The 16,594-nt window shown below is 40.8% G+C and overlaps 1 protein-coding gene across 1 annotated transcript in view; it reads right to left on the bottom strand.

Moving 5' to 3' along the window:
- PKHD1 (PKHD1 ciliary IPT domain containing fibrocystin/polyductin) overlaps positions 1-15,498 on the bottom strand; it is a gene marked incomplete at both ends in the record, with an annotated part of 445,094 nt that extends 429,596 nt beyond the window's left edge. The window contains 5 exons of the mRNA XM_084258872.1: positions 2,745-2,802; positions 6,200-6,308; positions 9,247-9,391; positions 10,028-10,105; positions 15,495-15,498. Coding sequence (XP_084114998.1) covers positions 2,745-2,802; positions 6,200-6,308; positions 9,247-9,391; positions 10,028-10,105; positions 15,495-15,498 — 394 coding nt within the window. The remainder of the gene's footprint in view (positions 1-2,744; positions 2,803-6,199; positions 6,309-9,246; positions 9,392-10,027; positions 10,106-15,494) is intronic.
- Between the last annotated feature and the right edge of the window lie 1,096 nt (positions 15,499-16,594).

The raw sequence follows: 16,594 nt of genomic DNA, 5'->3' as shown, positions 1-16,594 counted from the left end.
ACCCAATGGGACAAAAACAAAAGATAAAGGGCTCAAGAGAGCAATGGAGTTATGGCTTAAAGGATAGACAACAGACATTCATGCAACAAAATGTTTCTGTCAAAGACAAAGCAAATTGAGGGTCTGCGTGCGGTGGATGTCTGCTTTGCCCGCTAGTAAATGGATCAATTCAGCTGCTGGGGCTCCTCAATATGACTTGTAGGAATTTTCACTGGATAGTAAGTTTTTCCTTAATACCCACCTCTGATGAGGTCAAAAGGATGGGGTGCAATAATCAGCAACCTCTTTCAGCAAGGTGCACTCAAGACACTACCTGCCCTGGGCATTGGGAAAGAAATCTGAAGTGACTTCTTCTCAGGAAGAGTTTGGGTCCTAACAGATGCTACATCAGTAATTTCCCCCAGAGTTGGAAAACATCTGAACTCAGTTTGAGGAACTGCATGAGACAAGATTTCAAGCAAACACACCATCCCTAGTTGATACAGCCAAAGTTCATCACACAGTCCCACAACCTGGAAACGTGTGCCTTCCAAATACTTAGAGAATTCAACCCTCTACGCTGTAATCTTCGAGCGTCACAATACTGGGAGGTGAGAGAGATGCTGGTTAATCAGGTAAAACCTCAAAAATGGAAAAGCAAAAGATACCTCTGGGGCCCAGAAGGTCACTGAAGTCAGATGACTATGAGCCCCTCCATGACCACACTCAGGACAACAAAAAATCATTCAGGGAAGGTTTTCCCTTCACACTGCACTTGTGTTCTATAAACGTGAAGTGACTATCCTAACTGCGTGTAACCATCCACAAATGGTAGCAAGTTTTAGCTTAATACTCCTCTCTTTTGAGGTCATAAGAATGAGGGTGCAAGCATCAAACACCTGAGACCTCCCAGGAAGTATGATGGGCACTTTACAGGTGAATGGGTAGGAAGAGAAAGAAACTGATGCCTTAGACAAAGGTCAAAAAATGGGGAAAATCTAGATTTGCAAGTTCTTTACTTCTGCTAACACTGGAGAAATAAGCCCCCTTCATATTAGTAGAGCTAACTTATCAATTCCCTGACTTTGGGGAGCATGACTTCTAGCATTGATGAGCACAATTTTAAAATCAATAACAGATTACAGACACCAGGAATCCCTGAGTTTTCGTTTTATTTCTAAACAAAGAAGCCTGACAGAGGCTGATGAGTGGCTATGACAGACCTTGGTGCCAGGGGATCCCTCTTCACAGTGGGGGCCCGTGAACCACATCTAGACATTCAGCTGCTCTTAAAATGTCAGCTCCCCTGTCCCCACCACCTCCCCTGTCTCCCTGGCTGCCACACTGGGCAGGCTTCCTAAATGAAATCAGAGTAATCGCCTGAAAAGTGATTTCAAGATGCAGCTGTGTGGATCCTGCCCTGAGGGACCACTGCAACCAGGCTAACCCCCATAGTTCCCCCAGAAGCTGGAGGAGACACTGCACAGAACTCAGACCTGGTGGGGAAACAGGCTTGGCATATCTGGGTGCCGGCTGGCATCCCACCTCACACCTCTCATGGCTGGCTCCTTCCCACCCCTCACTCAAACAAGACTCTTGCCTTCTAAACAGGAGCTTTCTAACACCCAAGCAGCAGGAATCTAAACATCAGCATGAGGTTTTCATACACCACATCTTTTATTTAATAAAGCATGATCACATCTTGATTATTTCAACAAATGGAAAGGAACAGATCTGTGAACAACCCACACTAAGATAATGCCAGATTCATTTGTTCAGGATACAATTTAATTATACACACACACACACACACACACACAATGTCCAAATACTTTTCAGAAAGTCAGTTATTCATTTTGACATTCTTAATGCATTTAGACACAACCACATATAAAAACTTAGCAACATGTATTCCCACATTTATACCATCCTAGAAATTCTGAGTAAATGAAAAATCTGAAAGAGATGTAGGAATTTCCAGAGAATCGAACAGCAATAATCCTATCTGTGTTTACTGCTTAGTCTTAAGGTAGATTTAGCAGCTCCTGAATCTACATGTTAGCTGCAATCTCTTCTCCTTTTATATAACTCCCACAACTCTTTCTTCTCTTCTGTACTCTTGGCCATCACATGTCTGTGTGCTCTCTAACTCATAAACAAATGGCCAGGATAAGGCCCAGAATAAATGGCTTCCCAAGTGGCATCCAACACTACTCCATCCAGGACAAAATGTGTGGTGAATGACCCTCTCTGATTCTGGCTCTCTGCTTTCAAATCTCAGTTATACTATTTATTAGCAATATAACAAAGTTGAATAAGTTGCTTCGCCTTTTGGAATCTCATTTCCTCATCTGCAAAATGAGGATAATAATCACTCCTGTATTATCAGGTTTTTGAGGCTCTAATAAGATAATATATGTCAATAGCTTAGAACAGAACCTGGATCCAGTGAGGTTCCATCTAAGTTATTAGATGGATGACTACAAAGTTCAGAGCAATAATAGCTTCTGTTTCCTCCATTCTCAGACAGCCCCTGACTTGATTTTGCTGGCCTCTTTCTTGAATTCCTTTTGTTATCAGTGAAGAAACAGAGCACAAGTGCCCAGAGGTGAAACCAAACCATCATAGAAATGAACAGGAGGTTGAGACTTATTTTCAAATCAGCATCAGGGAAGAAGCTTAAAGGTTCCACTCACCTGTTAAGAAAAGTCTGCAATAGTCTTTGACAAATAGATTCCTAATCCCATTTGAATAGGAGATCTTACCTGGAACTCCACTTGGAGGGTTAACCTGGTAAACAATGGGAGTCTCCGCCCTGGAAAACTGTCAAGAAAATGTCACCATGAAAGAGCATTTTATTAGAATATCACAACTACAAACACAAGTCCAGTCCTTCTCCTAGAGCATTTGTCTACAGTAGTCAAATCACCTCTACATTTATTTCTTATCTCCATAACATTTCTGTGAAGCAGAAGTGACATTTATTATGCTCTTCCATAGAGGAGGTAAAGAAAATTTATGGAAGGTCATCCAGCTCTTTATTCTGCATCTTATCCAAACCTTGGACAGCCTGTTTCTACCTGCCTACCTCCACACCTAGGAGCACATTTTACCAGAAGGAACAAAAAGTAGGCCATGCTTTAGAATAATAACTTTTCATTCCATTATTATAACTTGATAGCTTCAGGTCTTGAATTTTTATTTTTTTATTCCTGGACAAGAATTGGTTTATCTGAATGGAAGGAACTGCAAATTAAATTATGATCAGTCAGCACTTTGGTTTGGATTAACCAGCTAAGAAAAAATGAAAGTTGGGTATTTTTTGGGAAACTGGAAGATGACTATTGGGAGGAAAAAGATTCAAGGAATGGGAAGCAACATTACCCTTCAAATAAGGATGAAAAAAAGGCACTGATGAGCGAATCGGGAGCATGCGAAAGCCTGCTTGCTCATGGCCCTCCAAATCATCTTGCAATGTCCCCTCCCCAGATTCACATCATCTGCTAAATAAAACTCCAGAAAGGCAGAGATAATGCCTGACTTGGGTATTGTATGCTTGTGCCAACCTGCTACACAGGAAACATTCTGTGAATGAATGGAGTGGTCCCGCCTGAGATGAAGGATATAGTGCCTGGAAGCAGAGGGGAGAATTAGACAGTTTCAGGAATTCCACCTCATCAATAAGCATCCGGTTCCACCAAGTTTAGTGGCCTTGACAGTTAAAGTGAAGAAACAGAGAAACTTAAGAATGAACTGACCAGGCCAAGATTTGAGTCCTGAGCTAATGACTCATGGAAGAAGAGCATCCCTCCTGCTTCTTCACCCCTAACCTCCTCTAGAAACCTAGACTGCCTTCATTCTCTACCACCTAGGGTGCTTGTCATTTACAAAACAAATGACAGCAAATTGATTTTCTTGGTCTGCTTCCAACAGCACCCCAGGAATCAAGCCTCCCAGGAAGATCACCAAAATATAACCAGGTTGTTAATCAACAGCCCTAAGCAGACATGGAGAATCAATGAATGTGTCAACAAAGCTGGGGGCAGTTCAGCAAGAGGAGGTTTTAAGTATTGACCCATAGGGGCTGACAGTCTGCCATTAAGGTTATTTTCCTCCTGAAGTTAAGGGCTAGAAAAACAGTTCACAGAAAATATGTACGGTCAGGGGGTCAAAAGTGGAATGCTATGACCTCACTGGCTGGGAGCTAGCTCAGATCTCACTACAAGATAAATATTAATGAAATTCCACATACACCTGCCAAATCATCGCCACCACCACCTCCCATCCTCCTACTGCCTTTCACCATCCCAGGACCCTTTTTACACCACTAGCATTTCCAGTGGAACTTTATCATTGGCACCTCATGAAGTGGAGAGTGTCATAGCCTTTTCTCACAAATGAGAAAATGAGAGAGCTGGAACAACAAAGTCTAAATCAAATAAGGAAACATACCTCTTGGTTTCCAAATTGAAATATAAGATCTACTACTACTCAGTCTGTGAGCCTTTCACCAGAAGAATAGGGGGAATAAGGACACCCCCTTATTATGCCCTCAATTCCTCAGTGAGTAGTGGGGCAGGTTCACTCAAAAAGAGCTTCACATGTGATTCTCTGAGCTGACACAATATAAAATGGTACATTTCTAAGAGAAACAAGTCTCTGGTCACCCACCAAGCTAGAGACATGACAAAGTGAAAAATTAATGAGCTTCTGAAACAAGCTTCCCACATGCTGCTCCTTGAGCTCAAGTGAGGTCAGCAGCAGCAAGATGAGGAAGAAGAGGAGCCGAAGATTAGAATGATGCAGCCACAGCCACCAGCTGCTTGATAACCCTGAGAGACGCTCAGACTTGTCAGTGCCTGCAGCAGGCTCTTTGGAGTGGACTGGGGAGATGGAATTAATTTTTAATACTCATGGATCCCCCAGTCCCAGTCCCAAAACAAAGAGACACACTGTATTTTATTTAGCTTGGAATACCTCTCATTAACTGCAACCCCTGGTGATTTTTCATCAGCTCACCAAGCTAGTTGAACCAGTGAAGGACTTGTTTTCTTTAATGTGCAATTTTAAGAAGTATTCCTCTTCTTTCCCTGCCCTCTCTTTTCCCATCATTAATAAGAAAACTACTCTCCGGAGTGAAAGGAACATGAACCAAAACCAGCATGGAGCTTAAGGCGCATGCGCTGTCACCTCTAGTTACATTCACTGAGGCCTTGTAGGGGCTGGGGTCAGGTCTTAACAAGAAAGAGTGCTTTTTTTTTTTCTTTCTGCTGTGTATATACAAAAGCAAAATTCCAGAAAAGAAGATACTCTTAAATTAAGAAACAAGCAATTTGAAATTTGAAAAATATACTGCCTATGTAAAACGTGGAGCGTATTAGAGATGAATCTGAAGTCTGTTCTAAAGGAGCTTTAATTAATGACTCGATTGTGCTCTTGTGGAAAGTTCAAACATCCTTTGGGAAATACAACCAAGTCAAAAAACACTGCCAAATCTCTGCCTTTTATAAAAAGTCTTTGATCTGCCCTTTCAGAAATCCTTTCAGGGTAAAACTAAACTGAAATGGACAGTGGACTGAACCAAACATAAAATTAAACCCTGGTATGCATATCGAGGCTCTAAAATAAGTCAGGCATTGGCTCATAAACTCTCTTTCTCTGCTTCCTTTTGCTCTATCTGAGTTTGAAGGAGAATTCCACCAGCAAATATCCTTTCAATCTGGGGTTGGAAAGAGTAACAGAAATCAACTGTGAAGCAGAGAGGAAGGTGGAAGTGTGTCCCTGAGTTCCTTCACCACACTGAGACTTGGGATCCTCTCAGTTATAAAATGAAATGCACATGGCAATATCTGTGGCTCCTCTGTGGGATTCAGTTTGGGCAATGTTTAAGTCTTGGTTCCACTATTTACTACCTGGAAGACATGGGCAAATTATTTAATCTCCATGAGCCTCAGGTTGCTCATCTATAAAAACACGATTATAAAAAGCTACCCCATAAGATAGTTATGAACAGAATATGCATAAAGCACTTAGCTAGAGCCTGACATGTAAATGCTTAATAATTAACTTTCTTTACTATAGCCTCAGAAACCCCAACTACCACCCACCTTTCCTCTTACCCTGGCAAAGCAGACTCTGACTGATTTATAACTCTCTTGTTGATAACACCAGAACACCCTCAGACCAGATGGACACACATTTCTCCACCCTCAGAACTCACCTTGAAAGTACAATTGTCTTGTGGTCCTGGGCATGGGCTGCCTATCACCTGCTTCCCAGAAAGCACTTGCAGGTAGTACTGACCCTCATGTGCTTCGGACAACAGAGATCTAACAGCAGAAAGTAGAAATCCTTGTGAATCAAAATCAGGAATAGCTGAACTAGGAAGCCTACTTGACCACTTCAAATTCCTTCCCTGCTTGTGTGAAACAAAACTAACCAAGCATTCCTATATTTAGCATTTCACCTCTTAAAAACACTCACTTGAAAGATTATATCCTTCAGCAAGACAAGTTAATGATTTTGCAATTGAAAATTCCTAAAATTAATTTTTTCTGTGGGGTTTTTTTTTTTTTTTTTGGTTTATTTATTTATTTATTTATACAAGCACTGGGTACAGTCAGAAGCATGGGAGGGTGAGAGAATTCACCAGAGCTAGAGCAGGGAGCAGAACAGGCAGAAGGACCGAAGTACACTGCTGAGGGGAGCAGCGGGTGGCAGGAGAGGTCTGCGCGCCATGTGGGACCCTCGCCTGGTGGCCGGGGATCGAACCAGTGCTGCAGAGGCTGCAGGAAACTTCGCAACCTCAACTTCACAAGCGCTCAACTGCTGCGCCACCGGGGAGGCCCTTCCTAAAATTAAATTTTAAAATTCTGTCCTATTTCTCAGAATCATAGGTTCACAGGTCTTTAAGAGTTGGGAGAGACTCTCATAGATTATCTCATCCTATATTTCATTTTTTAGAAAAATGACAGATTTTAATAGACTAAGAGAAACATGTGTATGAACGTCACAGTTTAAGGGCAAAGTAGGACTTGAATCCTAGGCTCTTGATAAAAGGCATTGGTTTTCTTTATTTCCCCCAAAAAATTTCTTCACTTTGCAATCATATAGGTAGCCTATAAATAGTCAAAAGAGTCCTAGACTCTCCCATCTTTTTTTTTAACAAATATTACCATGACTTCTTTGTCTTTTTGAGGCTGCCATTCATTTTGATGTTTATAAGAGAAGTAATATGATGAGTAAGGAGCTAGATTAAAGACTGCCTCCCCCAAACCTCATCAAAATCACTGGTATAATCCTAAATATTTAAATCTACACCATCCAATGTGTTAATCACTAGCCACATGTGGTTACTGGCACTGGAAATGTGACATGTCCTAATTAGAAATCCTATGTGTAATATACATATTGGGTTTGAAGCCTTGAGCAGCAAAAAGATAATATATCTCAGTAATTTGTATATTGATTACATTTTTAAATGATAACATTTTGGATACTTTGGGTTAAGTAAGATGTTGTTAAAATAAATCTTACCTGTCTCGATTGACTTTTAATGTGGTTATTAGAAAATCTTAAAATACATTCATTTTGTCTGGGTAATATTGAGTTAGATGCTACAATGGCTGTTTTGCCAAAAGCAGACCTAGCTTTTTAAGATAATGAGTATAACACTATTTCATTGCTAATGTACATTTTTCCACATTTAAATGTTAATTGAATTTGATATTCATCTTCCAGTCAATGAGCACATTTATGAGGGTAGTATTTCTTTTTCTTCATAAGATGATATAAAACCAAAGATGCAGCATAAAAGCATTATTATATTGGGACTGAGGATATAGAACATGAAAACTTCAGGGCTTTGGCTTGTTTCATGACAAGGAACTCTATGCTCAAATATTATTCCATAAAACCTAAAGAAAATATATGACCCAATTGTAAAACCAATAGTAGTACTATAAGGAAGCTCAATTTAACTGACACTTATGAACATCTTCTACTTGCAAGATATCTGTGGGTCAAACACATTTTCTGTCCACAAAGCACTTAATTCTATAAGGATAAATCTGACAAGTGAGCAGCTGACACAAGTGTTATTAGAAACAAAGGGCTGAGGAAACAGGTCACTACAGCTACACATGCTGTACTGTGTAAATCACACAGAGGTTTTCCCTTTTGATGAATGCACATAAAAAAAGTGTGTGTTTACATGATGCGTGAATGTGCTTATAATGCACATATACCTTATGGATGAATTATTGAAAAGTGATTCTCAAAGCTATTGCAATTACAGCCTGGACTTTAGCTCCTACTCGACCCTATTTCAAAAAAAGAGAAAAGGCCTCCCTGGTGGCACAAGGGGTTAACACGCAACCTCTGAAGCTATCCGCAGCCACTGCAGCATGAGTTCGATCCCTGGCCAGGGAGCTACCCACATGGCACAGCAGACCTCTCCTGACTTGCCTGCTGCTCCCCTCAGCAGTTGATCTGCCTGTTCTGTTCCCCAATCTGTCTCTGGCGAATCCTCTCACCCTCCGCACCTCTGGCCTGTGCCCCAGTTCTTGTACACATGGATAAATAAAGCTTTAAAAAAAAAGAAAGAGAAAGATTACACTCAGTTGGATATTCGGGGGAAAGTGTCATTTGCAATATAGTTGGTTAGGATTCACATAGGCAGAGATGAGGGAGAGGAAGTCTTCCTGAAAAAGGGAGCTGAGAATAAAAGGAAACAGTAATATTTTTCCTCTCTTAGCCAATGACTCCCTTTCATGCAGCATCTCTAAGACATGAGTAGTGAATGAACCAGTACAAACTTCATAAACCAACACAAACTGGTATAGTACAACAGATTACCTAAAATCCCATAGAGACCACCTCAGTCTCAGCCAATTGAAGACTGGCTTTACACTGGTTGTGTATTTTTGCACAATCACTACAATTATACCTATTTCAATAGATGAGTTCTTTAGATGACAAAATGGTACCACTTATTAAAATTTTAAGTCATAGGATTCATTGCAAAAAAAACTGGAATATAATCCAGACCCTCCTTATAAGTATCTCAAAATTCTTCCCCTAGTCTCATCCTCCCTTGAGCCCTGATGAGGACATTTTAAGAGGCATATTCACAAGGAACATTTTTTAAAACTCTATCTGGTAAATGCAGTCGCAGCAGGAGTTGCTCTAATTTGCCACCAAGAACTATAGAAACAAGCCCAGCACTCATCCTGTCTGGTCTTCTCATTCCTGGGCAGGCAGGCGTACCTAGTCCTGCACATCACCACTGGCAAATCCAAGAAGACTGGAGAAATGTCACAGGGGACACTTGGCAGCTCAGGCAGAGTCACATTCACCAGGTGTATCTCCAACTGAGAGCCATTGTCAGGATAAAGCAGACCAGACTCCAAACCTAAACCCAAGAGAAAGGAGAATCAGAGTTGTAAAGATAATATATTTACAAAATAATGGAATAATGTATTTATAAGATAATGTAAATATATGGCCACATGAGGGCAATGTTTTTGCCTAAGGAATAAGTTAATATTCCTCATTTCCAAAGGCATTGATGACTGCTATCTAAATGAATGCTCTGATAAGTTTATTAATAAAAATTTTCTCTTCAGGTCCATTCACATTAATCCTAGAGAGAAATTTTCAACCCTCAAAGTTATTCTTTACCATAGATGTATTTGCGAGGGTGATGGACCTCACACATAGAATTATCTTCAAGGAAGATAATCAAGATTCTAGGAGAGGCGTATCAAATATTATGCTACACACATTTCCATATGTCTCATGCAGGGTTCCTAGAGCTCCACCTCAACGCGTGGGATAGGAAATGACACAGACACATAGTGGTGTGAAGTGCCCTACTTCTGTGGCATTAACAAGAGAGCATCTAGAAAGCCAAAGTGGTGAAATGGTCCCTCTCCCTACAGGTCATCTTTTACACCAGTCCTTAAACAATGAAGAAAACCAAAAGCTCATATTAGGTGTCATTAGATCAACAAATAAGAATTTTGCATTTGGAAAGACCCAAACCTACCATCTAGCATGACTGTAATCCACGTTCCCCCGGCAAGGCTACCTTCTTTGGGTTCAATGTGGAAGCCCAGACAAGGCTCTGCAAATAAAAGGAGAAAATATTATATTAATTGTGAAGGTCATATTTTATCCACCAGCTTCCCAGATGTTATGAAGGAAAACTGGTGTTTATCAGCAGCCAGGAAGGCTTGACAAAGCAGTTTGTGGGCACCCCACTACCAGAGTAATTGATTGAGTAGATCTGGGGTGGGCCCAAAGAATATAAAATTCTTGCCAACTACTGCTACTTCTACTGGTCTAGGGACCACACCTGCCAAATTCCCATTTTAAGGAAGGTTCTAACTGAGGCTTTTATCTTAGGTATCCCAAAACCCAGTGTTTACAAGAAAAATTCTGAATGTCTACTTGGAAAGGTCCTCAAAGACATTTGATTCCTAATTGAACCCATATCTCTTATCTCTCTCCCACTCTTTAATCTGGTGGTCATATTTAATTATAAAGCTACCACTTAATTATTGTATTTCCACTTTCTAGAGAGGAAGAGAAAATTTTAGAACCTTATTTCAATCTTCCTGCTCAGTTTACCATATTCTAATTTCCCCCCTTTGAATACATGATCAGAATAATTTCCCAAATAGATACAAAATTCTTTAGAGTTATGCCTTCCCTGCTTAGAGAGGGACTCAAGTATAGAGGAGTGCCAAAATTGCTTTTTTTTAAATAAAAGATGGTATAGACTTCACAGGCCAGACTAAAGAAAGTTTCTGTCATTGACTCCATCAGCTAAGCATGAGCTTAGTCAATACCTCCACCTTTGAAGATGTTACTGAACATGCCTTGGCCAAGGTAAAAGCAATTTAAAGAAATTAGCAAAAATCAGTCAACAACTCATGGAGGTCATAAACAAAAAAAAGTGTTACCTACAGAACACACTGCAGTTTATATGTCATAAAGGTTAAAGCATAAACCAGATCACACTAATTGCACTAGCTCAGGGCTCGCATGTACAGCTGAGTAGGGAGAGCACTGCACAAGCAAGGGTGTGGAGAATCATTCACATCTATACAACCATTCATGGCAGCTCCAGCCATATCAGTCCACACTTCTACCTTAAATGTGCATTAGATAATTCTACCCAAAGAAAACTAAAACAAATGCCATAAAACAATACAGAGGACAATCACAGAGGAAAGGAGATTTTAATACCTGTAGTCATTAATTGCTAAGACACAGTAAATTACTTCTTAGAGAAGTTAAAGTTAAAAATCTTTTAAAAATTAAATTATGTGGCTCAAAAAGAAATTATGAAATGAATGTTATCAAGTTGTAATTAAAAGCTCTAGACTCTAACAGCAATCTCCACTGGCCAATAAAAATTAACATACGTATTCACAACTATTTAATAGAACCTGAACTATTAAACAGAAAAAAAAAAGATCAAGCATAAAAAATTGATTTTTGATTCCTAATTGAACCCATATCTCTTATCTCTCTCCCACTCTTTAATCTGGTGGTCATATTTAATTATAAAGCTACCACTTAATTATTGTATTTCCACTTTCTAGAGAGGAAGAGAAAATTTTAGAACCTTATTTCAAATTCAAATTCAAAGCAGATACTTCGACACTCCCCCCCAGTAATATTCTAAGTACCCCAATGAGCTAGTTCTTAACATAACTTGTTGTTTTCCATTTATGCCTTCAGAATACGCGCAACTCACTTGACAAAAGTAGTATTTCCATACTTATGAGAGAGATCAGACACACAGACATCTTGTCCACTCAGTCTTCTCAAAATTGTTCAGACATGAAAAGCATTTTCAGTTTTGATTGGAGAAGTATAGCTTTTGTGTTTAAAAAAAAAGACAATTTACTATCATTTTTTTGCATGCATACTATAAATTTGCTCTGTAAAAACTTGAAAAAATAAGGACATAATACCAACCTGCTCCTAGAGTCTTCAAAGGGACCCACCTTCTTCCTAAGCTGGAGAGGAAAAGATTATCTAAAAATCTTAAACTCATTAATTCAACCCCTTATCCCACCAATTTATTTTATGCCTGTTTAAATGAACTCACTATTAAACAAAAGCAGAATTTTTATTTTTTTAATCTTTTATTTATTTTCTTACATCTTTGTTAATTTTGGGATAGTATTTAATTTCTTCCCTCTGGTGTGGTCCCTGTAGTTCTCTCAACACCATAGGCCCATGACCCATCACCACAGTCCCTTGTGCTCTTCCCTGCCCTGTTTTGACCCTGTCCCTTTCCCTCCCTTGCTTTATATCTTAGATCTAAAGTCAGCTTGCAAGCTTTGTCTTTCTTTCCCTTGACTCTTTGTTTCGGATCTCTACATTCCACATATAAGTGAATGTATGACCATTCAATATTTATCCAAAAGCTGAATTTTTAAAACCAAAAGTCCAAATAACAAAATACTAATTAATGGTGGTTGGAGGGGAGGGGAGGAGTAAGGGGGAGGTTGTTTCCTTTTGTTTTGTTTCAGAAGTTTCAATCCTCCAGGAACCAATCAACATAAAAAAGTAAAGAATTTAACAAAGTAAATGTTAAATATGCTAATAGATTGAAAAAAGTGTTACTAACAAGAATGTGGGGAAATTTTCTTAACCCAAAAGAGAAAGGAAGGAGAAAAGCAGCTGCTGGCAAAGCTGGGCCCTCAAAGGGTCACAGACCATCCTACAGGGACTGTCTGCCAAACCCACTTTTTTAATCACTGCCCTCACTGTGCCAATTCAAAGCAGAAACATCAGGCTTTGTGAAATAATAAGTTCATTAAAGATTTTATCAAGGTTAACTGAGATGATACAGTGAAGAAATTAGCTTGGATATGTTCCACTCCCTTTCTCAGATGCTCTATTTCCAATGCAAAGGCCTCTCTGACTTTTAAACCCTTCCACCACTGCCCCCCACCTCCCCAACCTTCCCGCATTGCTCTCTAACATGAGCCCCACGCTACAGTGGGCTACTCTCCCCATCCGGTGTCAGACAAGCCTTGGCCTTGGCTCCTGCTGATCACTCTGGGATCCCTCAAACTCCCCAGGGGCCTGATGAAATCCTTGCCATGCTTCAGGGCCCAGCTCAGCATCGTCGTCAACTCCACGGAACCCACCCCCAGAATGGGTTCCATGAACTGGCTCGGGAGGTCAAAAAAGGATGGAAGAAAGAGACCAGCTACTCCAGGATGGCAGGGGCAGGTTTGATAGGTGAGAACACTTACATGCAAGGCTTGCCTTTTAAAGCCTTATGACAAGGAGCTCTCCCAGCCCATCTGAAGTTTCTAGAGGCAGTCACTGGGCTCAGTCACTTCTACCATCCGGACAGCCTTAGCTGTCATTGCACTCACAAGCTATGTCCTTGAAAATGGTTCCCACTGATGGCAGAAGTACAATTCAAGGACAGGGGAAGGGTTGAGGAGCTTCCTGTTACCCAGCTCAAGGGTCAACCAGAGTTCACACCCTCTCCAAGACCTCCTCCACCCCCCATCCAGCCATCCAGATTCTTATCTCCCTGTAGTGGCAGGATGGCCCAGAGCAGGTTTTCTATGATTCAAGCAGACCAGGTAAAGGAGAGTCCTGGAGCCCTCGGTGGCTTTCTCAGGTTTTTATCGAGCTCTTACATGTAGTGCAGCAACGAGGTACACGGCAGGCAGGGGTGCCAGCAGGCCTCCAAGCCCCTGGCAAGTCTTCACCCTGGGTTTCTCTGGCATTCTTTCTCCCCTTCTCTCTCCTGGTTCTTGTCCTGTCTCTGCTTCTCTTGGCGAGTATCTCAATACTGAGCCATGGCCCACAGAAGTAAATAAAACTTATAAAATGTAACAAACATATGCAATCCTAATGGTGGGAGAGCAGAAAAGCCTGAAAATCATTTACCCTACACCCCCTTTCTCCCTGAACCTCCAGTTTTTGTCTTCCTTGCCTGACAAGGCAGTGCCATGTATGTCTATTCTTGTCTATTTCCATTCCCCAAAGGAATCCAGGGACTGGTCTTGTATTTTACAACCCTCTTAGTACAAAGGGGCCTCTAGGTGCTCAGAAAATTATACTTGGTGAACACAAATTTAAATAATCTGAACCTGGTTTTACCTAATCTGAAAGGAAATGGTTTTCATACATGTGGAATGGGCAGAATCCAGGCAGCGTGGTTAAAAGGCTGCGTAGCCTCCACAACACCCTGATGGCTGCCGGACAAAGACTTCTGAGCTACTGACACCCCTACTCACAGCGCACAGACACAATCTTCTGAAAATTACTAACTTGGGAATTTTCTAAAAGTTAAAAAAATACAGAATTAAATATAAATATGTATATGAGTATGTGTGTAAATACACCTTTATCTTTTTAAGAAAACACTGAGGCTAGAAATTAACTGTACCACTTCCAAAAATATAAAGCTACAATAAACTCCCAGAAAAAAAATCTCTGCAAAAAACGTAGAATAAATTTATCTTACAGATATGTCCTGATTCAGATAATCTGATATATAAAATTACCAATATTTAAAAAAAAATTCAACATGCCCATTCACTCCTGGGCACTGTATGAGGAATTGGGAAAGCAGAAATTAATCTGTATTTGCCTTTAAATCCAAGCAGATGGGGTAGAGATGGCAGATACTTGCCTTTACGAAAGGAGCTCTAAAATTTCTAAATGAATTCAGCAAGTATTCAAGTTGCAAATTTCCCTACATTTTACATTCTATTTGGAATAGAATTTCATTTGAAAACATTTCAACTCTCAGAAATGGATAGAGAAAGGAGTGTTTGCTGTTTGGTGCAAAGGCGTGGGATCCGACTTGCTCAACTTGCTCGTGACACCCAACAGAAGGCCTCAGCATGGAGTCTGCATTACCTGGCTGCATAATCTTAACATCCATTTCAGGGCCTGCCCCCAAGCTTGGAACAGTGGAAGTATACATGCACATTGCTTTTCTTGAGCCCTATGTCTAGACCACCCCCCCCCTTTTTTTTCTAAATAGATCAATCCAATCAAAAACAAATGCAGTTTTCCTTAATATGATTACTTTTCTAATTCTTCCTAAGAACAAACTCAGCCTCCACTTCATTCTTAAACCAGAAAATTTTCAGCCACAGAAGACCTGTATGCTGTTCTCTCTCCTCTAGATTCTTTTCTCCCGGCTCTCATTTCTCCTCTCCCTCTTTCCCTCCCTCCCTGTCAACAACATCCCCTCCTTTGGGACTTTGAGACAGAGCTGCAAGCTTGTTTCTCTATAGCCCACTTTAGTTCAGGAGACAGTGGCAAGAGATGCAATACCTGACAAACAAAGTAGAGATATTTCTAAATCCAACAGTACCTTTTTCTGTTTCAGTCTTGCTGTGACTTGAGGGAGAAATTATTTTTCCTTTCTAAATAATCTTGTTCCTCTCCGCCAGGAACCAGTGACCGTGTTATCTGTTAGATCCCACCCTGCAGCTACCCAGCAGGTAACTTACTCATGTTGCGCTATAACTCTCCTAACTCAAGTATGCCCCAGCTAAAGGTGCTGCAAAGTAAAAGTTCAGAGCTGACCACAGGGCAAGTTTAATGATTAACACCAGCTACTTCAATTTTTTCCCCAGGATCTTTTATTAACGACCAAAGAGAGAGTGTCTTATATTTTTACTACAAGTGCCCAGACAGGAATTTTAAGCATTAGTCCACCCAGTAGAAGACCAACAGGCGTTCAATGATTAAAAGAATTTGCCAACAAGTCAGTGCCCAGGAAAAAAGGGCCACTAGAGGGCAGATCCCCATGAGCATTATTGGCTTTTCAAGGGGAATCAGGCCTGAATGCCCTTTGTGGACTGTTGTTCTCACTGCAGAAATGTAGGTCTAAGAAACAGAAAAAGGAAGGGACTAATTCTAAGAATTGCTAAGAAAGGACCAATGAGTCATCCTTGATTTTCTTCTTTCCTCCCTTCCTCTGGACCTTGCTTTCTTAACCAAGAAGTCCTTGACTTGTGGCATCACCTAGGAGACCCAGACTATGGGTCTCACTCACTGGTTTGACTCTCTTTTTTTTTTAAGATTTATTTATTTATTTATACAAGCACTGGGTACAGTCAGAAGCATGGGAGGGTGAGAGAATTCACCAGAGCCAGAGCGGAGAGCAGAACAGGCAGACTGACAAAGTACACTGCTGAGGGGAGCAGCCTCTCTTGGATTCCAACACCACTCTGAACTCCTGGGGAACTGCAAAGGTTGGGGGAGCATGAGAATACACCTCACAGACCCTTCATTATGGAAACATCATTGATCAAGGCACTAGTTGCTGTGTTCTGAAATTCATCACTTCATTTGCCCCAGTGCCGCTCCTACAGGCTGCTCTCCACCAAGGGCTGCAAGTGGCAGGGAGAGAGAGTCAGCTCCACAGAGGAGATGTGGGATGCGTGACTGGATGGCCTTTTGCCTGAAACCTCTCCAACAACTTTGTGTAGGCGTCTCTCGGACACATGGCAGTCTGGCATGTCTGACTCTCTTCTTCCCTCACTGACAGCTCTCCCGGCCTTCTCATTTCCATCCCCATTTTCTTTCTTAAGTACTTTCCCTAATA

Source organism: Talpa europaea (genome assembly GCF_964194135.1).
Source record: "Talpa europaea genome assembly, chromosome: 2".
Classification (NCBI taxonomy): Eukaryota; Metazoa; Chordata; class Mammalia; order Eulipotyphla; family Talpidae; genus Talpa; species Talpa europaea.
The sequence above is the reverse complement of the archived record's forward strand: the minus strand, read 5'-3'. Positions and strand labels throughout refer to the sequence as shown.